Source organism: Gouania willdenowi, chromosome 10 (genome assembly GCF_900634775.1).
Source record: "Gouania willdenowi chromosome 10, fGouWil2.1, whole genome shotgun sequence".
NCBI lineage: Eukaryota > Metazoa > Chordata > Actinopteri > Blenniiformes > Gobiesocidae > Gouania > Gouania willdenowi.
In genome coordinates, this window is record NC_041053.1 from 21,555,839 (window position 1) to 21,583,826 (window position 27,988).

At 36.6% G+C, this 27,988-nt stretch overlaps 1 protein-coding gene across 2 annotated transcripts; it reads left to right on the top strand.

Moving 5' to 3' along the window:
• The first annotated feature begins 1,605 nt into the window (after positions 1 to 1,605).
• ergic1 (endoplasmic reticulum-golgi intermediate compartment 1) lies at positions 1,606 to 27,567 on the top strand. Of its 2 annotated transcripts, XM_028459870.1 has the most exons (11): positions 1,606 to 1,744; positions 10,788 to 10,849; positions 15,208 to 15,280; positions 15,708 to 15,802; positions 20,596 to 20,720; positions 21,126 to 21,230; positions 21,338 to 21,398; positions 22,174 to 22,274; positions 22,858 to 22,980; positions 25,702 to 25,811; positions 25,975 to 27,567. In XM_028459870.1, exons 1-10 carry the CDS (start codon positions 1,725 to 1,727, stop codon positions 25,807 to 25,809), a joined length of 873 nt encoding a protein of 290 aa, XP_028315671.1. In that variant the 5' UTR covers positions 1,606 to 1,724; the 3' UTR covers positions 25,810 to 25,811; positions 25,975 to 27,567. The 2 variants fall into 2 exon arrangements, with proteins under 2 accessions (XP_028315671.1, XP_028315670.1); XM_028459869.1 differs by having other exon boundaries at positions 25,702 to 27,567.
• The last annotated feature ends 421 nt before the right edge of the window (positions 27,568 to 27,988 follow it).

Here is a 27,988-nt window from a genome sequence, read left to right on the forward strand (position 1 = left end):
TCTCAATCGTTGTGTGGCAGTATTCTTTCTCCATCCATCAATTACTTTTTCTATATCTCATCAAGGTCGCATAGTGAATGCAATGCATTCTTTCGTCACAAATGTCAAGCATGTAAAAGTCTTTCAACTTTTAAACCTTCTTGCGTTTCAGTGCTTCTCTTGAGTAATTGGGTTTATTTGGGTTTTTTTTTACTTTCCTTTTATATTTCAAAATTAGAATAAATGGTTCGGGTTCAGTTTTGGGAATCAGAATCTTGCTTTGTTTAATTTTTCTCAGTGGCTGGGACACATATTTTTATAATGAATTTCACAACAGAAAATGTATGTGTGATAGCTGTATTAAAGCAAACAAGCTTTACATTATTCTTTACTTGAGTAGCTGCAAACACTATATTATTTGAAGCACAGTCACCCATTCTGGTAAAAGCTGCTGTGCAAGGTATCATTCTTTTTTATTTTTTTTAAACAGAGTGGCACAGCCACAAATTGATATATAAACCTCTTGATTGGAATTTGAACATGTTGCACTTTCTTACTTTGGTCTTTCTGCTATATTTAGGCCTTTGTAAATAGGGAAGTCACTTGCTGGAAAGTAAATGTAGGGAATAATAATAGGAAAATAAAGCCGGTTAAAATTAGAAAGTGTCTCGAGATATGTTAAACGTAGTCATAGTCCCGGGGGTTTCCGGACCTTTTCTACAGCGTAATGTTCTCCAGTTTTCATCGAGGATCCTTTCTTCCACTAACGTGGATTCGAATCCCACATTTGACAGATACATTTTTTTCATTTGAACATATTATTTAACACGGCAAATTCCACCTTTAAAAATACATATCCGACAAAAATAAACATTTTAGGGTATTTACTAGGTTAGGGATAGGACTAAAATAAAAGGGTTTGTGGGGTAGCTAAAAATAAATATGAGCTAAAATACAACTGACGGAACTTTAAGTCACGTGGTGCGTCAGTTTATGGATATGTTCAACGTATCCATAGCCTCGGCCATAAAATCATGAGCAAAATAAAAATTTAAGCAAATTCTATTCAGGAGATTTAGCGATATTTAGCTTTCAAAATGTGTTTAAATGACCTATCTTTTACAACTCAATTAGAACACCTACTAACTTTTCAATGGGCATCTTTCAACGAAAATCCAGTTGTTCATTCACTGATATTTTTCTACACAAATTGAAATTATATGCATGCTTATTAAACTAAATCTAACTTTTGAAACACATAAATCACACAAATGGTTCAGTTGCAATGTTAATTCAAACAGTTATCAATGCTGTTCACATTCAACAATGGGAGACGGAGATGTTCAAGGGCATTGTTAGTTATGTTGTTATTAGCATTTTATTGACGTTAAAAAACTAAAAACAAAACAAAAAAAAAGTTTGAAAAACATTCAATTATTTAATGATATTTTTACTAACTACTGGAACAACAAATGAGAGTTTGTGCATGGATTAATATCGAAATATTGTGTCTGTTACTTTTAAGTTACAGATAAGCTCAAGGCTGAGGTCGAGTAAACAATGATACGTGACGCCAAAGGCGGAAATAGAATCAGAGCAAACCGGAAGTTATTCTCAGCCAATCAGCGAGTGCAAAGCGTCCTAAGCTGACGTCAACCCGGTACCGAAGAGCAACCGGCAACGTTGGACAGAGTCGAGTGGTCTGCGGTTTGTAGGTGTTTCTGCTGTGAGAATTCTGCTACATCATGCCTTTCGATGTCAGGAGGTGAGTAATGGCTGCTCGCTTTATGTGTGTGATGCGGACGGAGGGAGGGACTCTCTCTGTGTGTGTGTGTGTGTGTGTGTGTGTGTGTGTGTGTGTGTGTGTGTGTGTGTGTGTGTGTGTGTGTGTGTGTGTGTGTGCGCGTGCGTGCGTGCGTGCGTGCGTGCGTGCGTGCGTGTGTGTGTGTGTGTGTGTGTGTTCCTTTATTCTGCTCTGAATCTTGCATTGCAGGAATCTCATACTGTTCTGTTGCACACACACACACACACACACAATCTAACTTTGCTTTGTCCACTTTTGTTCTTTTTTTTTTTTTTTTTTTAAGGGTAGAAACATCAAATGCATTACTGATATTTGCAATTGTAGGTTAAATAGTTAACAGTAACTAAACTGAAGGCTAAGTTACTGAAGGACATCATCCATGAGAGGGAAAAGTACATGTCAGGGTTGGACTATTATTGATTGATATATTTGCTCAAGCTCAACCCTTACCTCACACTTACTCGATGGTTTTACTTGTTTAATCCCAATAAGAGCACCTTTAACTTTAACTTTAACTAGAGCCAAACTGATAGTGGATTTTTCCAGCCGATACCGATAAACTGGGAGTTTCAAAAAGCCGATATCCATTTCATCGATCAATAGCTGATATACGAAATAAGAAAATGAATACACACAGGATCCATACTGTACATGAACAGACATTCTCATAATACCAAAATATGATGCAAGACAAAGATGCAAAACATTACAAAATGATAAGGAACTAGTATTAGTATGAATTCTAGTACTAGTGTTACTAGAACTAGTACTACTGTCAATATAAGGACTGTAAAACCACTGATACATTAGAAAAGGTCAACTTGTGTAACTGTAATTTCAAATACAATGCAAAAAAAAAATCAAATACATTTTTACAGTGAACATGGCTCAATCAAAAAAGGCAAACTGTAACTGTAAACAATGAGCTCGTGTACTTCAAAAGTAGCATCTTATAATGCAGGAAGCTCAGCACAGAGACATAGAATCTCCACGCAGCTAAAAGTAATTATATCATTAGTTACATATTACATATAGCCTTTGTGATTAATCAGCCAGGTTGTTCAATGTAGTTGATTAACCGGTAATAGCTGAAACCGACCCGATTAATCGCTCAGGCTCTGCCTTTAACCTTTGCATTAGGGATACAACTATCCAATATTTTGGTCATCTGAGTTTTCTATTGATCATTAATTAATCTACTAATCAGAAAACATGTACTTTTATGAAGAGAAAGCTCAAATATGAATATATACAACAGGAAAATAAGCTCGGTCACTTAATAACACCAACTAATTAGTTTTGTTCTTCAGAAAAATTCACATTTATTTATTACATATGTATTATGCAAAGTAGAAGAAGAAAAAAAAAATATGCACATTTGTCATGATAAGATTCCACTACATATGTTTTAACCTATGCAGGTCTGGTTAAACAAAAAAACATAAATAATACTTTTAAAGAAATGAGGCTTCGAGACAGAGAAAATACATTTTTTGTATCCGAGGACCTCAAGGAATCGTTGCAGCCCTACTTTGCATAACTGTTCACAGAATGTGGAGGAACAGACACGCTCATTATTTGAAGTTATTGTGTTTGTTAAATGAACATTCTAAGATCCCATTAAAAGGTTATTTTCACTCAGTTTAAGGTGAGAAGTATACATGAAATACTGGTATATCAGCAGATCCCAGTAACCATGTTTAGTATAAAGCAGAAAAAGAGGATAAATAAATGTGCTTTGCAGTGGCTTTAATTACTTTTCTAATGCTCTTCATTAACTTTATTTAGCTATTTAACACTTAATACACTAGAAAACACAGTGACTCTAATCAGTTGGGACTGATGGCCTTGATCCAGTACAGAATGACATGACATTAGCTTTTAACTAAGGGTCGACCAATCTGTAATTTTTTTTTTAGGGCTGATACTGATTATTAGTATTCAAGGAAACCATAACTTTTGTTCCAAAGAAATGAAAATATGTCCGTTGTTGATCAGAAACTTTTAGCAAACATTATAGAATGGAATGGATGATCACGTCATGCATATTTTTGAATTGTGTAACCAAACTGGACTAACTGGTGAAAACCCATTCGGTCTGAGCCATGGGAAAACATGGCTGTCAAATTATTAATTATACATTTTTGATAGTTTTTGAACAATTATCATTTATAAACATTATACATTAATAGGGCAGAATAGGAACAAACCTTTGAAGAAATATATTGTCTATTGAAAATACAAAACACTTAAAATTTGACACATTTGATTGACACGATCTACAGTATATATACTGTATATTAGGGATGTCCCGATACAACTTTTTATTCATTTATTTAATTTTTCAATTCAGATACGATACCGATATTGCAGCCTTGGGTATTAGCCGATACCGATCTGATGCAATATCAGCATGACTCATACATACTTTTATTACTTATTTTGTAATGTGGAATGTTAGAAAAGGCTTGATTATTAAAGAGACAGACCCATTTATTATAAACCAATAGTCTACATATAATTAACCTTTTAGAATGAGAATATTCTATGATTGAATAAAAAATAAAAAAATAAAAATAGATGATATTCCAAAAATTAATCCAATAAACCAATGTATATTATATCGGAGATTTTAGATGCAGTCCGACAAAATCCGATATTCGTTTTCTGGCTGATATCGGACCAATGTCCGATATTAATATCGCATCGGGACACCCCTACTGTATATATAGTATATTATGTACTCCATGTTTCATAGGTGGATAATTTTGGATATGCAATCATTTAAACCCATTACCAGTAATATGTTGTAATTGACTTTCATGTCTTTGTATTTGGTGCTATATAAATAATGTATAACTCCAATGAATGGTTTAGTCAAGAATACCCTAGAGGTATTGGAATCATGGGAGTCATAAATCCTGATTACACACATAATCAGCAGGTGACAATTCATCACTGTGCTTTAATTTACATCTCATAATTCATTTAAATACCGCTATTTTTGTCGTAATGCTAGTACTTAACTTCCTGTCACACGCACACCTAACCACACTGAACAAGGTGGATGATGGTAATTATTAGAGCAGAACAAATAATGAAACAAGCTGTGATGTGTTCAGATAAGTCACACTGGAGAGCCTAGTCACACAAAGCAAGCATTACAACAGCTGGAAACGCTTAGATTGACCAACTACTAGATGTTTCAAAGAGTTGTCCAGTCACCATTGGTGAGTCATTAGTCATCACTGATGGTGTGTGTGTGTGTGTGTGTGTGTGTGTGTGTGTGTGTAGACTCATTTTACTGTAGATGACAAAACACACATGCATGCAGATTGTAGCGAGAAAACATTGTTTCATAGTTTCCCCCCCCAAAAAAAATAAATTAAAAAAGCTTAGTCACACGATAAGTTTTGATCATGTAAATAACTTAAAAACAGTTTCAAATAAAATAAATATACATCAAGAAATAACAACAAAACTGTATGTTGCATCTTCAAATTCCTACACATCTCAGTTTACAACATGAACGAAAAGGAGTAGGAAGAAGTATAAATTTATTCAATCCTGCCCTTTCATTTTTCTAGATGTCCTAACTTAAACTTGAACAAAATCTCATTTAGTAACACTCTAAACTATTATGTGAATTAAAAAAAATCAATGCAGTATAATACTTAAAAAGAAACCATGAAATAATTGTTTATTTTTTACTTTTTACATTATAGCTACAGTACAAACAATGTACCATATCCCACAACTTTTTTGTCCAAATAACATGTAATAGTCTGTTCCACAGATGGTAATACAGAAGCTTTTCATTGTTGTACGAACACTGCAAAACTTTAGATTTAGTTTTCCTCTTACATTCTAACCTCCCTTTCTTTCATGAAACATTTCCTGTATTTTTTTTTTGGTAACATATAATTCCTTGCTTTATATAACGCTAATGCTGTTTTATGCTCCAGCTTAAATTAAAGTTGGACATTAATCAGTGATGATAAACTGGCTGTTTCAACACACACTAATGCACTAACACTCATGTTTTTAAGTGTTGGACAAGTTGTTAAACCTGTTAAATCATGTCACAAACAATAGCAATAATTTGGTCTTTTAATGTAGATTGTGTTAAAGATTGTTCTTGAACTTATTGTTTAGCTGGTAATCTCCAGATAGAATAGAATAGAATTTTGTTGTTATTACACAGTGATGCAAATTAAAAAATAAATAAATATAGGAACCATTTACAGAATATAAGGAAATAAGATGAAAATAAAACTTAAGTTGAATTATGGCTGGGCAAAATAAAATCGATTTAATTGAATTTGTAGATAAAAACAATTTTTATTTTTCAAATTCGAGTTTAAAAAAAAAAAAAATTTTGTGGACTTTTTCACATTATCATAGCGCGATGTGAGCCAGGCCCCCTCTTTGATTACATGTGTTTAACCTTTGAGTAGGATATGTGTGTTCCACAGGCATGTTTCATTTTTTATTTGCACTATGCTGAGATGCTATGGGAAGAGTTTATTATTTTTTTAATTGTAATGTTATATGTTATAAAATATGTAGTAATCTGATTTTTTCATCAGAAAATTGAAGCTACTGTGAAGTTGCTGTTGTACTTTTGCTTAAACCTGGTTTAAAGCTTAAAATTGTTGAATGACAGAATAATTTACTGTTTATTTTTGGGATTGTTCTATGCATTCTAACTCTTGAGGACAATCACAGCAATAAAAGCAAAATCGCCCATCCCTAAGTTGTATATCAACTTAAAGGGTACCTGCAGTAGAAATGTATATAACAAAAACATGTATTACCAATAAACAAAATATGGGCACCAAAATGGCGGCTCCTCATAGTTTTTGCCCCAAGGTATGAAATCGGTTTAAAAAGTCTTTTTAATGTGTGTTGTGTTTTTTTTTTTTTTTTTTTTTTTTTTTTAAAGGTGAACATAATTTGTTTCTTGATAATACATTAAACTAGGGCTGGGTGATATGGACTAAAACTCATATCTCAATATTTTTTCTAAAAATGTTGATATACAATACAAATGTCAATATTTTTAACTCAATAAAATCTTACCAGAAAGACAATTCTTGGTGAAATTGACTGATGAAAAATACCACACAGGCACATTTATTAACAAGCGACTGCACAATATGTGCCACTTTTGTCTTTTTCTTCTATAAGGGACAGCACGTGTGAGTGTGTTCTGTTGTGTGGCTTGTTTGATTTTCAGGATGTTCTGAGAAGTAACGAAAGCAGAGTCTCTTAAAACAAGTATTTTAATACAAAATAAGATATAAACTATATATCTCAGAAATATGGTAAAATTGTAACGAAGTACACTGATTAACTGTTCTCTATGAATAATATTAAATACTTTTATGATGTGATTTGTTCTGTGTTTGCATAAACAAAAATAAGTTAAGAAATATAGATGTATCTCGATATCGGTGATATTGTCATTTTCTATATTGCCAAAATAGAAAACTTGATATATCTTGAAAACACGATACAGTATATTGCCCAGCCCTACATTAAACACATTTTTGTTATATACATTTCCACTATAAGTACCCTTTAAGTACACAAGGTAAACAATAAATTCAAGAACAATCTAGTTCACACAGAGAATCAAACCAGCAGCCTTTCTACGACGAATCAAGATGTTTTTCATTTCAATTCAGGTTACATTAACTTAAGAGTTTCAGCAGAAAGATGAGTGTATAACAAAGTGGAATGACTACAATCATGAACAAACATTAGAAATGTGTTTAATTCACCTTCAGATTAGGTCGTTTATTGACTGAAGGCAGTGAATTCAGACCTCGTGATGCTGATGTGTTTTGTGATGATTACATCACGGTGACTGTAGCACTGACTCTAATGTCAATAGATTGGTGGATCCATATCTTTTCATCCTGATGGTGTTGGCTGTTTGACGCAGGCAGTGTAAAGCAGGAGATGGAGATGTAGGCAAGTGTTGCTTTATAATAGGGACAATACAATAACATCGTGGGTTTACTCGGCTATACATAGGAAGGATGAACTACTGACTCACCATGACTCATTTGGTTTATTTTAAAAGACCATTTTATGAAAGGCGGCAGTGTTTCTTAATTTCGGGGTGTCAACAGAGAGATGCTGGTACAACGTGTCCTCACCATTTACAAAAAAGTCGTTTACAACAGCTTTTTACAAAAGGACGGAGCAGCGAGGTGTTACGGAGATGTGTTGAGTGTAATTAAGGAAATTACAGCCACAAAACAGGATGTTCTGATAGAAGAACTCATCTATCATTAATGTTTTCCTTACAAATATCTGTTGATCTTGAAAACTGCATTTAAACAGTTTTTTTCTAACCAGAAAAATAAGAAAGGTAAATGTTTTAATAGATTGGATCTTATTCTTAATTTGTTTTTTTGGTTTTACAAATAGTGTAAGAAGAATATATAAGTATGTGATTCTTAATATTGGTAAATGTCATGATTTCCATATTTCACAAAGGAATATCTGTTTGTCCTCTGCTCTTTAGGGTAAATAAATACTAACAGTCAAGTCAATATCTCCTTATAAGTGTGGAGAATTTGCCGTGATACAATATGTCTAGCTATTAATGTCTTGTGTAATCTGTACTCTGCATCTTGTTTATAGTTATTTTCAGACTGTCTACTGGGCAAGACTATTTACAGTTCTCATGTGGGCTCGGTTTCAATCTCACGTCTCCAGTGACCAGCTCAATGTGGTTCAGTTTCCCTGCACATGCTAAATCTTAGCACTGGGAAACTGCGATGGCTAAAAATTGAAATTGGGCTCATACAGCAGTGATGAGCACATGTTTCACTATTTAGATCCAAAGATGTCTTTGGTCAGTGGTGCCAATTTAAACTGTTAAAGTTTAACTAAAGCCCAAAAAATGATTACCAGAGATAGATTTAATTCATAACTTCATCCAGACCCCATACTCACACAAACAATTACACTGAACAAATGACTGAAATATTGTGAACATGAAGTGCAGAGAAAGCTTTAAAAGGCAGCTGGATATCCTGCATGGAAACATGGGGCCACTGCCAGCATTATAGCCTACATAGAGTTACAAGATGCATTTGAAATGACAAATTATATTTTTATGTTCAGCCTTTTAACATTTACAAAAATTCATTTTGGCTCCATTTGGCACGGACACATAAAAGCAGGTGACTACAGTGTCCTAATAGTGAATAGAGTAATAGTAATGCCCAACTAAACCCCAAAAGCACTTTTTTCTTTGTAAACAACTATTTTTGGGTATGAAGTAGCACTGTTGGTTGATTTTTGTCCAACTCTTGACATTTTAGTCAAAGTATTTTGGGTATTTTGTTGTAAAGATATGGGTTGAAACTAGGGCTGAACGATTTTGGAGAATAGTCTAAATGCGATTTTTTTTTTTTCCTCAATATTGAGATTGCGATTTAATATGCAATGACATTTTCAAGGACCTCTTGTCATGTATTTTTCTATGAACACAAGCAATAAATCAATCTGTTTCATAATAAACGATTTTCAGATTTATTTAAACTTTAAATAGATAAAAAATATCAATTTTAAAGCACACATTACAACAATGAAGCAAACAAATCTGTGGCTTTACATCTTATATTAACAAACAGCTGCTCAATATGTGCCACTTTTGTTTTTTTCTTCAATAGGGGACAGCACGTGTGGGTGAGTTCTGTTGTGTGGCTTGTTTAGGGGAAAGTCTGGGTTAGGATGCACTCAGAAATCCATCTAACTGAGCTTTTTGTGCTGTTCTGAGAAGTAGCGAATCCTAAAACCAGTATTTTAATACAAAACAAGATATATATACAATAATAATAGGATTACCCTATTGGAGGAACACTGACCTGCTGCTCTCTTTGCAGTTTGTCCATTTTTGCCCCAATAGCAACATGTTAATAATGTGAGGCAGGCTCAGACTCAGGAATCGAGGTGTCTGTGCTGCAGATCTAAACAACAGAGCAGGAACAGAGACCAAACATAAGAGGTAGTTGTTAGGAAGCCCCTAACAACTGCCCATAAAGAGCATTGACAGCTTTAGGTGGAAACAGTTAAACAGATGTTAATGTGTTTGGAAATAAGAAAAGATTAAGAAAATGTGAGAGGTAAAAGCTATTTGGGTGGGAGGGGCTTGTAATGTAGGTGATGGATAATAGACGTTCGAGCTGTTTCACTGCCCAATAAGGATATGTGCGAGAACTCCAGAACCCAAATAGTTGTCATTTTTAGCCTTTCTGAGAACCTTAAATTGGCAGCAGTAAGTAGAGGAGCTGATAGTGTGGGGCATGTGTGAACCAGGCCTCCCCTGCCTCTGCTTTATACACGTCTCATAGTTTAAATCCCCGAGTTTGACATAAATATGACAAAGTGGAAGATTTAGAAAGAAATCTAATCTACCCTCTGGCAGAATTCTTTACTGCAGTTATCACTGAATGTAAACACTTTACAATCACAAGAACATGAAGCCATCGGAGGGTTTTTTTTGTTTGTATTTGTTGGATTAAATGTGTATGTTTTTACTGGCTTTGGTTTCCTGTGTATACGTGCAGTGCCAGAGACCTTTACAATTACAGAGGACACACTGAAAGGAAGAGGTGTAACCCCACCAAAAGAGTGTGTGTGTGTGTGTGTGTGTGTGTGTGTGTGTGTGTGTGTGTGTGTGTGTGTGTGTGTGTTGTGTGTGTGTGTGTGTGTGTGTGTGTGTGTGTGTGTGTGTGTGTGTGTGTGTGTGTGTGTGTGTGTGTGTGTGTGTGTGTGTGTGTGTGTGTGTGTGTGTGTGTGTGTGTGTGTGTGTGTGTGTGTGTGTGTGGCGGCTGTCCAGTACTAACATTCCAGCTCTCTTCTGTAATATCGCAGTGCATGATGGGTACAAACTGTGCTGCTTTTCTCAGCACTTATTGCTTACATTAGGTTTTTTTTTTCACTCCTTTTCCTCCTTTTCTTTTTTCTCTCTCCTCTGCAGATTCGATATCTACAGGAAAGTGCCAAAAGACCTCACTCAGCCGACATACACGGGGGCTTTCAGTGAGTACAGCCAAATCACAGGGTCTGGTTTGTTCTTTTTTATATTCTCAGATAAATTATTTTGGAGATCTTTAATTCTGATGAAGTATTCAAAAAGTGGGATTTAAGTACACATGATAGCCAAAGGGATGACATGACTGTTTATGTAGTGTTTACATTAGTGCTGAGAGTCTCACTACCTCTGATTCCCTTTCACAGCAGTAACACTGTTCAATACTAAACACAAAACCAGATGTTAAAGGCCAGAGTTTTTTTTGTTCTTTTTTCACAGAATGGATCATCCCACATTACTGTTAAGTCAAAATAGCATTCGTTTAGTTACATAAAGAAAAGTGATTCAAATGTACTTTTTATTTTTATTTCTACAGTTTGGATTTTTCTGTCCATCTTTAAAACTAAATGTGAAACATTTTTATTTTGTGACAAAGAAACAAGTTGTAAAAGCCATTTTGTCTTTTTTTTTAATTATCTCCAGTTGCTTATCTATTGTCTTTGTTTCATCTAATTCTAGTTGATCTATGATATCATTGCAGTAATGTGACATAATGAGGATTAATTTTGCTCCTCTTAAAGCTGCTACCCATGATAATATTTTATGAGATAAAATTTATAGTATATGTTATAGATCAATGAATCTAACATAATTTACTCCAAAAATAAAGGAAAAAGGTTGAAATTGCTGCTCCAAAGTTTGTTTTGGTCTCCACGGTAATCACTCACTTATTGACAGTTTTGCACATTGCATTGTGGGACGTGGAGTCCTGTAGAAATGCTTTTCCTTTGTTCTTACTGTGATTTCTTGTGTTTTTAAACACTGCCAAATTGACTTGCCAACATATTTCTGGTGTTTGCGGCAAATGTTTATTTTCAGGTTTACGCTAAAGATCCGAATCCGGCAGAAATTGAACGTCTCGTTGAGCGAGGTGATATCACGGGAACAAACTGGAACAAAAGCGGTGTCAAGCGTGTCACTGTCCTTGTCTGGCAAAACACACAATAAATCGCAATAAGAACAAAGTTTAAAAACAGTTCTATGCATTTGTCTATGGGACTCCACATCCCACAATGCAATGCGCAAATCTTTTTGGAAGATGTCAGTAAGAGAGTTTAGAACAGTGGAGATCGGATCGAACTTTCAGGCAGCAATTTTGAACTTTTTACTTTCTTTTTGATTCAGTAATCTATGAGACGTATACATTATGATTTTATCAAATAAGAATCATTATTTAGGGGTGCAGCTAGGGCTGGGCGATATGGCCTTTTATAAATACCGCGATATTTTTAGGCCATGTCACGATACACGATATATATCTCGATATTTTGCATTACCCTTGAATTAACACTTTGATGCACAAAATCACACCAGTATGATGATTCTATATGTCTACATTAAAACATTCTTGATCATACTGCATTAATATATGCCAATTTTAAACTTTCATGCAAAAAAGGGGATATCACAACTAAGTCAAAGTTGACATAACTGTATTTATTAAACAGTGAGTGGCTCAAACATAAAATTGTCAACAGAAAGTGCACGTTCTGTGCAAAATTGTCACAGAAACATTTCAAAACAAGACATTAGTGCAGGATGCAACTCACATGGCATTTCAAAACACAAAATTAAAGTGCACTTTTTGTACATAATGCCACTACAATATTTTAAAACAAATAGTGCCCTTTTGTGCATGTTGTCATTAAGATGACATTTCAAAAAAAAAAAAAAAAAAAAAAAGTCCGCGAGTTTAACGGTATGGTCATTTTCAACACCGCACAGACTACAAGCTGCGATATATCGAGTATATTCGATATATCGCCCAGCCCTAGGTGCAGCTTGAATAATTGTGATAATGTGAAAAAGAAAAAGAAAAAACCGCTCTTCTGTTTGTTGTGTTGCAGAAATGTAATTCTGTTTTGTGATCAGCTGTCCTTAACTGCCAATTTTATTCTTAAAATGTAAATGACTAAAAAAAAGTTTGAACATGTTAAAATCTGTTTAATCCACAATGACGGTAATAAAGGTCAGCGTGAGGAATATCCAAGTAAGTGTATGCCCTTTCTCTGGTGCAAGTGGAAGACATACAACAAATATGTGTGGCTGTTGATGTATTCTTTCCTTATTAAGATGTTGATAATCTCAAATGAACTTCATTGACTTGTTAAAAATGTTTTGGGGTGGCTACTGAAGCTAGTACTTCATATTTATTTACCATATTGTAATAGTGTACATTAAACTTTGCTTATATCTGATATAGAATACTTTGTCATGAAATAATAATCTACCCTACTTTTTGTCTTTAAATGGTGCCACCGTCCCAATTATGTTACCAAAATTGGTCTTCAATGTTGATGATGCTGCATCTCCATTTTTGGAATTTTTCTGGAAATAGTTGTGGGTTGTTGCGGGCAAGGTAATTCCTGTACCTGCGTGCCTCAGGGCAAAGCCACTCAGTGTGCAGTAGTACCTGTTTCAGCCTGTCGGACATGTTCAGAATGTTATTTGATGGGTTGTTTTAATACCACGGGCGCCTCAAAATTTCTTACTGGAACATGAATCTCTGTTTTACTTGTTAGATCATGTGTTTTCCTACTTGTCATCGATACGTCACTGCGTTTGATTGATAATTTACCAACTGAAGGAGTACAAAACACCTGATGACACATGTATGGCTCTGTCATTAAGGTATCATTGGTTATTCATTGATCAGCTGACGATAGACAGGTCAACTATTAAACCTATAATAAAAGTGAATAAACAGTGGATAAGCTGAGCTGTCGTAGCGTGTCCGGCAGATTTCAGATGGTTGGAAGTTGGAAACCCCTTCCTGAACGACAGGGAAGAGAATGAGTTACGAAAGATACAACATTTCCATCCTGGAGAAACTGAACAGAAGACCTTCCTGTACACAATCGACTCCCTTCCTGTCGCCATCCACTGTCTGGGGTTGAGGGCATGGGTTGGATTTGGACATTAGGCTTGAGTTATTGCTTGATCCGCAGCAGGTCAGCTCAGATTGGAGGTTGTGTGGGTCAAACGACTTCCCCTCTTCACACAGTCCTGAATACTTGACCTCTGCACTTTGGTTCTCCTCATTTCAGGGCACATTAGTGTTAGATTTCTACGGCTTCTTTTCTACTCGAGGATGTTATGTATCAGTTTGTTTGTTTTATCGTACAGTGCTTTGCTTGTTAGTGATCTTTTTTTCTTTTTTTTTTTGTAATTTTTATTATTAGACGTGTGAAAATAAACTTTTGTCAGAGAACAAAGGCTGATGTGATTGTGTAGTATCAAATAACGCTGATTCACAGTGTCATTGTATCTGGCTCAGTGTGTCACAGCTTTGATGTATCACGTTTTTGTGAATGACTTTGGTTTTGAATAAAGCCCAGTGGGTGTGTGTGTGTGTTCAGGCCTTCACACATCTTTTGACTTTGTCGTCTATTCTTCTGAAAGGCTGTTATAGTTTGAAATAATTTGTAATTCATTATTGTAATATTAAGTAGTCCCTGTTTATTGAGAGATTTGTTAAAAAGCCTTGGAGCAATTACTGTACTTTGGCTCATTTGATGAACCTGACCTGATGACTCATGTGTCATTGTGACACTCCCTGTTTGTTTGTAGGTTAAACATTCCCTTATGTAAAGCTGCCACTAACCACAGGTTGAGCAGCTTTGCCCTGCCAGGGTCATGTGCGGTTTGTCTTTTTGTTGTTTTGTTTAAAAAAAAAAAAAATGAAAAGTTGACTCCCCAGGAGACGGTTGTCATGTTCAATTTGAAAACATGCCCAAACTGCTGAGGAAGTGCTTTTTGCTTGTGGCTTTTGTACAAACCACAGTTGCATAAACATTGATCCGTTTCCTGTGAATGCACAACAATATTTAAATTTTTTTTGTGGCGTATTGAATGGAAAACACCTTTCTCACTTACATTTAGACTTAATATTCTCTAAATATGAGATTATCTGAAGGGATTTTACCTGATTTACTTTCTAAAAGCTTTTTCCATTTATGGTCTAGATCTCTGTGTGTGTGTTTTCTTTTTTCCAGGGAAAACTTAAAAGGTTGCAGCATGAGATCACCTTTCTCAAAGCAGAAAGCGCAGTCATGGCGGCATGCTGTGCTGCTATTCTGTGTGTAATTAGTGTAGGAGGGTCTCTTATAACGTGTGTAATGGCAGGACTAGCATACCAGGAAAACCTGGGATGTGAGGAAAAAAAGTTTTATCGCCACTATCCTTTCCTTAATGTCATAAACTTGGTCTCTACAGCTCGTCTGGAGTCTTTATGACGTGAGAAGCCTTTACTATTTAAAGTTTTTAAAAATGTTTTCTAACATGTCTCCTCCTTTTTTTCCCACAGTTTCCATCTTGTGCTGCGTCTTTATACTCTTCCTCTTCCTGTCGGAGTTGACAGGATTCATAGCCACTGAAATGTAGGTATCACACTGTAGCATAATAGTCGGACATCCTCGGTAGTTTTGTCAAAGCAGCAGCATCATCGTGAATGTCAATGCCTTCATTATGACATGACTACCCCGCCAGAGTGGCAACCAATGAATAGAATCAATTTTCTCACAGGAAATTGGCTTTTTGTGTGCGTCAGACTCTTGGCATGGTGTAACAAGTGGTGGTGGTGGGGGGGTGACTTATGTAGGGTGGGACAAAGAGGAAATTACAGCGATGCACAAATGCTCCACGGCCGATGATGAGTCTCTGACTGGTTAAATGTTTAGCAAAGGTTAACTTATGGAAAAATTAATGATTGTTTTTATTACAAAAAAGGCCTGTTTTGTTCTGTTCTGCCTTTTTTTCTGTCTTGTTTTTTCCTAATCTTATTGTTCCACTTTCCATTCATTGCAGTGTTAATGAACTGTATGTCGATGATCCAGATAAAAACAGTGGTGGGAAGATAGACGTGAGTTTAAACATCAGTTTGCCAAACTTGCACTGTGATTGTGAGTATACGCGCATACACAATTCTTTATCTCCTTACCATGCTATTGTTGTTTGTGAGGTTTATTGAACACTTTGTTGTATCCCCTGTTTTTGACTGTCGTAATTCAATTGTAATTGTGTTTAGATAATTGACTTTGTAATTGTAATTGCAATGAAAATTCTATAAAAATTGTCAGTTATAATTTAACGTAAACCTGGGGAACCATGTTAAAGTTTTATGTACAGTTCTGTTTCATATTTCGCCATTTAAAAAAAGAAATTAATTTAGGGGTATGCTGACACAAAAAAGGCTCACACCAAAAATATTAAAATCTATATTTTTAATGATAAGGAAGCCTAACAAGATAACCAATAGATAGGAAAGAAATTAGATGGTAGATATTTGTTTTTAGTGTATTTTACAGCTGATTTAGGACCTGTTATAATAAGAGAGGCTAACAGTAAGCTAACCCAAGAGGAAAGGTAACTTTCATTAGGTTATTTCAGGCTCAGTAATTGTGATTTATTGTTATCAAACTTTAGTAATTACGAATTTATTTGTAATTGACTTTCTGAGGATTCAAAAATAATCGTAATTAAAAATGTAATTACATTGTCATTTTTATATTTTATCTTGTGCATTGTTGGAATGTCAGTTCTAAATAAACATTTTCATATTTTTTATTGATTTATTCTTTCAAGCATTAATATTATACAATTGCAATGTTTTAATTTTAGTGAGGTTAGTACACATTCAGAGCCATTGGACTTATAATTTGCACAGTTTTATTTTCTGTGTTTTGGTTTTCGGACCTTGGTTTTCTCATTTTCGGTTTTCGGTTGTGGCCAAGAATTTTCATTTCGGTGCATTTTTACTTTATACACCTATAGCTAATAAACCAAAACATGTGGCAGCTGTTTTCTTATGAAATTCATTTAATTTCTAGCCAAGAAATATATTCATTGTAGTGATGGTGAGATGAACCTCTTGAGCCAATTGATTCTAGAAAGGTTTAATTTCTCCAGGCTTGATGTGCGCTCAAAGCCACCTACTGGCCAGGTTTATAATCACAGGCAGCTGTGTCTTCACAACATAAATTGTAATGCATTGGATTTTTGTGTCTGTTGGGAAGTTTTGTGGCTCTTGGGAATGACTGTGAGTCACAAAAATGTATGAATAATATATTTCTCCACTTAAATAATAACAGGTATTTGTGTAAATGTTCCCAAAAATGCTTCAAACAGGAATTGAAATCAGCACCTCTGGTTCTCTAACCACTAGGCCACCAGTCTCTTATCATGACTTAGAGTAATGTTTTGTTTCCCTCACCTCAGGTATATGTATATAACAGGAGATTTTATTCATATATAATTATAAATATAAATAACTGAATTGTGGGACATACAGTAATCTCTCGTTTCATGCACACATCCAAACTCATGCTCTCTCATCACGCATCAATCTTTCAACTCTCTCTCCCTCTAAACTTTTTCTAAACACTGTCCATAGTGTGGTATCCAATTTATAAAAACTAACAAAACTCTGAATGAATCGCAACTCTAAATAAATAAATAAAAACGTACAGTTTATGCGCGCTTTGCGGAAACGCCCCCTCCAGTACTCGATACAAGCTTCGTAGCCTCGGCACACTTATTTTATTTGGTTTCCCTAGTAACAAAATGGTACCAGTAAAATGTGACGTAGCATCCTAATGTTACCATTTTGGACTAAAACATGATATTCTGTGCCTCATGGCGCCCCAATGAAACTATCACCAGTGACCACACACGCACACCCGGCTCACAACTATCAATAAATAGTGGTGAAAGTGAGGTCCAGCTCTGTACATGAGTGCTTTCAGCTCGTATACACATCTGCTGGCCTCATGTCTCGCGACCTCACTTTTGGCATGTGTAAACGAAGGCTAAACGTTTCCAATTAAAGCCCTTGATTATGATCTGGATGGTGGTTTTGTTTATTTGCAGGTCTTTTGCACAAATGTCAAAGCTAACTGCAGCTGCACAAAATGAGCTGTAATACTCATCAGTTTGAAGTTAACAATAATAATTAGTCTTTACCAAGACCTCCGTAACAGCTTGGTGTTCCATTTACTCTGAGGCGAAGGCCTTTCGTCATGGAAAACTTGGCATTTCCATCTCTTTTTCAGATTTATGTGCACCACAGGTCCAGAGCTAAACATTGTTTCCCTCCGCTAACCTTCACGACGCACTTCCTCATAATAAGTGACTTCATGGAGAAAGCACAACTTGGTTTATTACCTAAAATCCTCCAACATCACCTAAAAAGCCCTTTCAGTCTGAGTTTGGTGCATATCACACTGATTTGTCTTTAAAAGGAGATGCAACATCTCTGTCATACATACAGTATTGGCACACTCAGCTTAAACTGAAGGAGATTTATTTTAAGTCTGGATGGAAGAGGAAGAGAAGCTCAGACTTGGCTTTAATGGTAGGTTTCAGGCAGTGCTTCTCCTTACGGCTGGCCAACATGTAATGCTGACATGACCTGAAAATAGGCCAGGGTCAGTGCCAGCACAGGGTGACCTGCAGGGGGAGGGTCAGTGATGTCTGGATGGAAAAATGCAGACAGAATGATGGACCATCGGGCACGGGGTCAGTTCTGACTGACTGTCAGTTCTGCTTTATTCATAGACCAATTCTCCCCTCCCCCCTGGAATAATTTAAATGCTTATCTTTTGAGCAAAATAAGGGCAAATAATAATAAATCAAGATATGTAAAGTTTATTCTCGATAATCTAGAGTCGGATAATATTTCTAATGCAATAGATGGAGTGCACTAACGGAACAATATATTTGCCTGAAGGTTGATAAATGACAATCACACATGGCTTTTAAACTCTAGCTGAATGGAATAGTGGCCATGGTTACATGATGTTTTTGAATTTGGGATTAAATAATTGGGAATTAAAGTATTCTGCTTAGTGTTTACATGGAAATAGTAATTCTGAATTGAAGTTTACATGGAAAACATATAATTTATGGACAGGGGGTGAAGATGATCACGACTATCGTGAAAAAAGACACAAACTCTTTTCTTTTTGGCTACAACATAAAGAACCACCTATAAAGTACTATTTATACTTTTATTTTAATTGAAGTTTTGAAGCAGCAGCTCCACAATAGCGGAATGAAACATAAACAAGATTGAGAAAGTATTCTATTCAGAATTAAAATCAGAATATACCAGCCACTTAGTCATTCTGAATTTAACTTGAATCCGAACTATTTTCATTTGGAATTAAGTGTTTACAAGGTCAGTTTGAAAAAGGATTTAACTAGTATTTTGAACTAATGGGGAATTAAAGCTCTCATGTAAACATGGTGGTTAATAAAGATAAAATATCGTAATTTGTATCATGTTTGTCACAAGTCAGCCCTGCCTATTAAAAGATAAAACATGCTTTGTATCACTGACATGAAATAGCAAAATCAGAGGAGATGGTTGCCTCAGGACTGCAAATGGAAAATGTAATAGCAGCAGGTCAAAGGTTAATGTTTGTGAAGTGCAGACAGTTGGGACTGTAGCCAACCTCCCTGTATGTGGCATTGAAGAGAGAGATTATGCGAACCTTTACTGAACAGTTTAAAGAGGTTTAAGACTAATTCTGGTTTTATTATGGCTGTGTAATAAGATGATAGTGTAATAATTAGTTTGTTTAGTGAAGGGCTAACAACAGGTTTTCTTCCCTTGTGTTTACAACTAACACTTTAAGGTTGCTGGTCAGATGCAGACACAGGGTTTATTATGTCAAAGGGTTTTGGGGAACAGACCGGTCTGGGATTTGGAGGTAAACAGGCTTTTAGTGTGTGTGCTTCAGCGCATCTGTTGTTGTTTAGTAGCCATAACGTAGCAGAACCTCCTCAGGCAGAGGCCTTGGTGAATGCTATCAGTGTACGATGGTATCTGGCCTGCTTAGGGCAGTCTGCCCAGGAGAGAATTACACATCAACCCCTCCTTTGTTAAAAATGAGTTATTTTTTTAACACAAATATATATGAATTGCAGAATCACTAGAGAGAGCCCAGCACCAGACACCGAATGCTTTAGGTTGCCGATTCACAACTGACCGGGGACTACAGTTGGAAATTAGCTGCAAAGGCTAAAGCTCCTCCTTTTATTGTAAAAGGGGATTGTCCACAAATTTATAAGCTAATAAACTAAAAACTATTTAAAAAAAAATGAAAAACACCCACACTTACTAACACAAATACTGTTCAATTTCCTTTTTTATTATATATATTTCTAATGACCCTTTACAGTCAATCACTGTTTTCCCGACACGTATGTCAGAAAAATTGTAAAAACCTGCAAAAACCAGGAAGTACACTAAGCAGGGGGCCCAAAAGACTTCCTGTAGTCGCGATTTGCTCAATCAAGTTAAACTTAAACCTGTACTGTGGACAGTACATTGCATTACAGGTAATACATGGTATTACAAGTTACAGTTTACAGTTTCCACCATCATTCTTTAACCTGATAAAACCATTAAAATGATCTTTTCTCCTTCGATCTTCCAGAAACCCAATTTAAAATATTGTGCAGAAACCTTAAACCAAAGGGTTAAGTAAGTGTTTGTTTTGTTAGTAAATTAGTCACCACTCAAATAAAGTTTTCATCGAAATAAAGTCAAAACCCCAGGGGAAACATATCAGATAAAAACAGTGTTTTTTTTTTTTTTTTTTTCAAATGATTTTAATTTAATTTGAAATGAAGCGAATTACTCCCAGTCCTAATCTTTGAAACATCCCTGCTGTGTCTTTGCTCTATTCAGTGCTGGGTTTGGACATCCAGGATGAAATGGGCCGCCACGAGGTCGGTCACATTGACAACTCCATGAAGATCCCCCTCAACCACGGCACTGGTTGTCGCTTCGAGGGAGAATTCACCATAAACAAAGTAAGGAACTGAACGCATGAGGACAAATCATTCTGTATCCAAAAGCTGCATGAAGACAAATGAAATAAGATCTCCACTGTCTATGACTCGTCTAGCTGCACACCCTGCATCCCTCAGGCTAACGCTATGGGATTCAGTTACACCTGATGGTACAGTGTGCAGCTCAATGTGTCCCTCCTCTTTATCCTCTTGCGTCATCCTTTCCAGCACATTTGAGATGATTAACCTCTCAGTTGGAAACGTAGCTTTTGCCCACGGCACGGCCCGGAATATGCAAAACACAAGATTTGAGGATGCAAGGAACATTTAGTTTCCAGCTCAGACGCACTCGACCGTGCTCATTAGTGAACAGTGTGTGTGCTCGGACACTAACGCTCACGCGTGTTTCTTCATGTGTGACTTTAGGTACCTGGAAACTTCCACGTATCTACACACAGTGCCACAGCACAGCCCCAAAAGCCCGACATGACCCACAATATCCACATGCTGACGTTTGGGGACAAGCTTCAGGTCAGGACACGCACATACGTACACACACGTACACGCACGCACGCACACACACACACCATAGAGCTACTGTGTTAAGGCTGAATCTGTTTCTTCCAATTGTTGCACAGATGAACAAGGTCCAAGGTGCCTTTAACGCTTTAGGAGGGTCCGACAAACTGTCATCTAATCGTATGTATTACCTGTATATTCATGGTTTTTACTGGAAAATAAAGACACTTACCGGTAATTCTCTATGCAACACATGTCAGACTTAATGCACGTGGACCAAGTTTGGCCCCTGAGTGCAGAGATGAGCAACTTTTATCAAAGTAGGGGGCGGGGCCACAGAAATGTATTGATCTAAGAGCAACATTATCAACATTCTTTTTTTATTGATGTGTTTTTGGAGTCATTTTTGTCTGTTTTTCCGAATCATTTTGATGTTTTTTGTCGTCATATTTTACATTTGGAGTCCTATATTTGTTTTTTTGTTGTCATTTTGCATATTCTACTTTCATTTTGTGTATTTTTGTTTTCATTTTGTATTTTTTTTCTCAGTTTTTTTTTAATGTTTTTGCTGTATTTACTTTGGGAACCGCACAATAGTTAATGCCGAGGGCCGCCAGGTGCCCCAGTCTGCCTTAGATTATCCATTCCTGCTTAAATGGGGATTTTGCACAAAGAAGGAGAAAACCTTGATGATTAAGTGAAGCACCATTAAGCTCAGTTTCAGATGACTAAATAATGTAGTAACTAAATACTAAATGTGGAATATATCACAGACAGCACAATCTATGCTTTAGAAAGTGTTTACCTCTTAGATCTTCTTCCTGCCTTGGTAAATTTGAACTACAATGTGTTTTAAAGCTCTACCCTAAGCTGATGCTGCACCCCATTAAGTTATCAGTAAGTTGTTTTGTAATCCTAGTGCTCCTTTAATGGAAGAACCATGTTTCCCCTGCAGCTCTGGCCTCACATGACTACATCCTGAAGATCGTGCCAACCATTTATGAAAGCCTGTCGGGTAGGAAGAGGTTCTCCTACCAGTACACAGTGGCCAACAAGGTAGTGAACCCCGCCATGCTCCTCGTTTTGTTATTAAATTTCCTATTTGTGTCATATGTTGTTTTTGTCACGGGAGGCGCCCTCGCCCTCCAACCATATGGCCAAAGCATGTTTTTTCTGCGTTAACTCGTGCACTCACCCGGAAGTGAAAGCTCACCCCTGGTGACTGGAAACACTCGGCCGATGTCAACAAACCATAAACACACTTCCTAGAACTGTGCTGACTGACAGCTGGGTTTGAAGCGCAGGGGAGCTGTAGAGCAGAGAACATGACGGCCCAGGCCAAATATTCCAAAACTCCTCCTCGATAAGTAAATAACGGCCAGCTCAGAGACCAGTCACAGTGGGAGAGAAGTAGGGCTCATGGTTTACGAAGAACGATTCAGTCACCGTGTTATCACTTCACTCGCAGCACGTCACAGCCTTCTTAGATCATCAGTTTCATTTTTATTTCCACTTTTGGATGACTTCATAGCAGAGGGCCCACAGGCGAGGAATGTTCAGTTTAATAAGAACGATTTGTTTCCTGAGTGGTAATGGTTGGGTGCAATGTAACACTTCTTCTCTTTACCTTCTCACACAGGAATATGTTGCCTACAGCCACACAGGCAGAATAGTCCCAGCTATCTGGTTCAGATACGACCTCAGTCCAATCACAGTGAAATACACAGAGAGAAGGCAGCCCTTCTACCGCTTCATCACTACGGTGAGTTCACTCAGGAACAAGTCTCATCCCAAAGTCACACTGATAAACATGGGCCATTTCAATGGAGACAAAACTTGCTCATTTTAGGGATTCATTTTCATGGTTTCATATAAATCTTATGACATTTGCAGCAAACACGGTGCCGTTTATATTCAATTATGCAACATTTTTCTTTTGGCAGCCTGTTTATTTACAATGGTTATGCCAAATAAATTTCTTCCGATATTGTCACACTTATTTCCTGATATTAACCAATACGATATATACATAGACCCCCTCCCTACAAGTTAATTTAGGTGACATTATATATTCCTACATGGAATTAACAGGTTATACTTACATTTAAAGTGATGCCCCACTGGTAGGCCTGGGCAATATATTGAGATTCAAGATACATCAAGATTTCTATTTTGGCAATAGAGAAAATTTTATTTCATCTGCAAATTTACCCCGATTTGTCTTTCTGGTTAAACTTTGTTTAGTTAAAAATATCGCGATTTATATCTTATATCACCATTTTGAGAAAAAAATTTGAGATGTGAGTTTTGGTCCATAATATCAAGCAGCACTACCCACTGGGTGTATTCTACAAAAAACATTATCTGTGCGAAACAAGAAAGCATACTCAACTTTAGTAATGAAAAAAGTGCCGTGATTGACCTTTCGCAAAACCCCGCCCACAAACAGTTATTATCCAATCATACGTCCGAGCAACCCTTACTATGTAAACAAGGTCCGACATGCGGTGAAGCCGAGCAGGAATTTCCGACACGATTGCAAAAATTGGAGACACAAGCAGCAGGAAAAATAGTGCAGTTTGAGCGTCCACGTTTGAAAGAAATGAAGGAACATACTAAGAATAAAAAATATAGGTAAACTGAGCTGGAGCTGCTGCTGCGCCTATTCTGTGAATTGCTTTGATGGTTGTAATATATCCTTTGTTGTTTTTTTAATATGTTGAATATATCCCTTCACAGCATATTGTAAACCCTTTTGCTCCAAAAGGAGTCACTAACACGCACCGGGAGGTTTATTCCAGGCATTCCATACGAGAGCAACTCAGGAAAATGTCGGACATCCCAAAAGTAAAGGGGGGCGGGGCTTTTGCGAAAGGTCATTTGTTTTTACAACGTTGTCTCAAACAACAGCACATATTGATTTTTCAATATCAGAGGAAAAGCTGATACCAATGTCAACCGATTTTAAATTTATTTTTTTTGGCAAATACCGGACGATAATATATTGCCGTTCTCTAACTATCAACAGGAAGTCATTCAATAACACGCTAAGCATCCGTCTTTGATGTAAAAAAAAAAATCATGTAATAAATATAACCCAAACTTCTTTAATTCAGGTTTCATTTAGTTTCTTTTATCTGCCTAAAATCCCACCCTAACCTTCCTGTTGAGGAAGCCCAGTTCTGTGCGTGCTCTGCGTTCCAAGTGAACATAGCTGTTCAGCAGATGAGCAGCAGCTATTATTTGTCTTTTTGGCCTGTTAAGTTTTATCGTGATTTAATGCATGTGTCGGCGATGACTGTCCTTATTGCGTCCGATCATTACTCACGGCCCAATACCGTGAGTCAAACTGCATACTTGGCTGTCAGCGCAAGCTATTGTTATGAAGAGCTGTGATAAAGAGCATCTGGTAATAATTCATTCATACCTAAGGGAAAAAAAACCCATCCACACTCATAAAGGTTGGAAATGACAGTGCAATGTGAATTTGTCTACCCTTCGTTCTTTAGCTATTCAGTTTTAAAACCAAATCAAAATGACAAATAAACGGTGTGGTTATTCTGTTTTACTGACTTCAAACCAAAACAGAAATGCAGAAAAATTAAAAGTTTTTTTTGTTTTAAACGAGAGCTTCATGTTTTAAGCTCCCCACACAGAGGGGACCCACAGAAGGGGGCGGACTTTAGTTTTGCTGCGTTTGATAGAAATGATCTTGTCGCATGTTGTCCACCTCACACCGATGGCAAAGAGGCGTAGTTTGTGTGTCGATGACGTTTCGGTAGTTATTGATGCTGGAAGTCCAAATCTGTGAATACAGTAACTCTACTGAACAGAGTTACGGTCCAAATAGTATCCAAATAACCTGGTGACTGATCATCGACTGTGAGGCTGGTGTGAGGAACAATAGATGTTAGAACTTTTGCAAAAACTATTTTTTCAAGGGCAGCAAAAATGTTTATTTTGCATGTTTTAATACCGTTAGCCACTAACGGCAGCTGTCAACACAGACTGAAGTTGATCACAAGAAACGAGGAGTACCAATAGATTCATTACACTACCTTTATTCCTTTAATCACATATCAAGTGCATGTTTTTCATACTATTCATTTTCAAAAAAGTATTTATGTTTGAATAACGTTTCAGTTCACCAGTTTATCAGTAATGTGACTTATTTGTTGCTTTTTTCTTGGCCAGGAGTAAAAGTCTGCGCCCGTCTGTAGGTCACTCTGTGTGGTTAAAACATAAAGCTCACGTCCATTGTTTACCCTTAAATATCCAAATATCACACAAACAGAAAATGTCATTTTAAAACAGAAAAATGCTGCTTGTCTGGTTTTTAATTTTTCTGCGTTTCTATTTTGGTTTTAAGTCAGTAAAACAAAAATAACCACCCTGTTTATTTGTTATTTTGATTTAACTTTTAAACGAAATAGCCAAAGAACAAAGGGTATACGCCACGGATTAATGTGGTTTATTTTTATAGATCTGTGCAATCGTTGGAGGGACGTTCACAGTCGCAGGAATCGTCGACTCGTGTATATTTACGGCTTCGGAGGCCTGGAAGAAGATCCAGTTAGGAAAGCTGTCCTGAGGGTCTGTCCCGTGTTTTATTTATAAGAGCAAAGTTTTCTGCCTGGTAGCTAAATCAAGTCCTGCTCAAAACCAAGTTCAGCACAGAGATGGAATCACTGTGAGCCACGAGGCGTCCTCAGCACTTGATGTAACTACCAAGCAGCAGCTCTCTCTCTCTCTCCAGGCTACATCTGCCCCACTGACGTGTGGATGCTGACCATCACATGCCTGCTTTACCCCATCAGCTGCACCAGCAGAGCAGAGGGAACTCTTTGTTAATGCAACAAGATTTGAATGATGTAAACAAAATGTTGCGATTTCTGTTTTCATGATTTTGTCGATTTGTTTTTTCTTTTTTTCTATGCTGAATCGTTTCAAGCTAATGAGTGGGAAATTGAAGTAAAAGCCTGGATATGGTGCTATAGGGAACCAGTATGGTATTAGCACACGTGCACAATGATCTCAAACTGGGAAGTCCCCACAACATAAGAATATTATATAATATTAATTCATATCATATGTAGAAAGTAGACCGAAAGAATGACTTTATTTTGTTGTTTTACGTTCTATATTTCTAAGTTGATTTTTTTCAGTTACTCAACAATGCTGGGATTGATTCAACATTTAAACATTAAACAATTCCTCGGTTTCTTGGATGCTAAAATAATTTATATCAGCTCAGCGTGTAATTTATTGTCTTTTATTGGCTCTGATAAGACAAAGACACGCTTTTGGAGCAGCTGTATTTGTTTCCCAGTTCAAAGTCTAAAAAGTGACGTCTCTGATCTAAAGGTGGGACTGTTAGTGCTGTGTTAGCAGGAAAACTGGTGTAATAAAGGAGCAGATTACCATTATGGACTGGTAGTGGTGGGAAAACTTCAAATGTATTGAATGTAGCACTGTTTGGTGACAAATGAGCACCCATCCCACACAGCCTTATAGAAACTATTAGGTTTATTATATAATCACACTCTGATCTAATCTTACACTTTTTTTTCTTTCTTTGACCACATTAACAATGAGGACATTGTTTCACTATTTACACTACATCTGCTTCTCTTTAATACATCTACTTACACATTCTGGCTTTATCTGAAACTTTGCTCTATTGAATATGTTTTTTTTCCCCAATCATTGATCTCATTATTCATGGTTTTAATCTACCAGATCTGTCAAAGGAGCCAGTGGTCGTTTGTAATCATGCAGGTCTGTACGTTTTGCACTAAGCAGCTGTAATCATTCCTATTGTATTGTTACAGAACTTTGATCTCATTGTCATTCTCGTGTCTTTACGTGTTTGTTTTTTTGCCTTTTTTCAACGGCTTCATCTGAATACGTTTTTAGCTTTTGCGTGTTTTCAGTCATTATTCGTTAGGCTTTCATTTCTCTCCCATCAAATCAGCAGTTACACATTCCTAATTTTGTTACAGGGTACGTTCTTTTTATTGTATCCGTGAAGTTGAACGACATGAAGGTTGGGCTTTTTGTAAAAGGGATAACGTGGGTAGTTGTTTGTACGAATGGGGTATATGTGTGTTTTGTTACAAAGCATTTCTGATCAGGGATTGTTTTTCTACTTAATAATTATCCTCTGTGCTATGTGTCCAAGTAAAGGTGCCATGAAGTCACGGCTATTTTTCTACAAGTTTCTAAGACTGCGTTAGCATTTATTCTTCTTGCTTGATTCAATTTGTTTTTATTTAGATATTTTTCCCTGTGAAATTCCTCCTTGTGGATGGGAAAGAAGTTTATTTTTGAATAAATGATAAAGCAGTTACACACGGAGTTTGTGTTTTTACTAGAAATCAAGCCCCCCAAAAAAACGGAATAACTTTTATACGATTTAGTCACTGACTTTGTAATTAAAGCCCTTTGCAATCCATTTGTGTTGAATTCACTTAAGTGTGAATGGAGATTGTGGTGTGTACGTGATCTTGTAGAGGCCGTCACCGCCTTCATCACACGTCTACCTCTGATAAGAGATGTTTGAGGTGACTCAGCCTCATCGCTTTGTTTGCCTTCGTCACTTATTGGGTGACGCGTATCCACCTCCACCAGTGACACAGATTCTACAATTATCCGCGTGTGTATCCCTGATCTGGGTTATAGAGAGCTTGCCGTTTCTCTTATTTGATTTTTAAAAGCTGTATTTGGGTCAGTCACATCCAGCCCCTGGTAATTAGGACAGAAAATGTAGT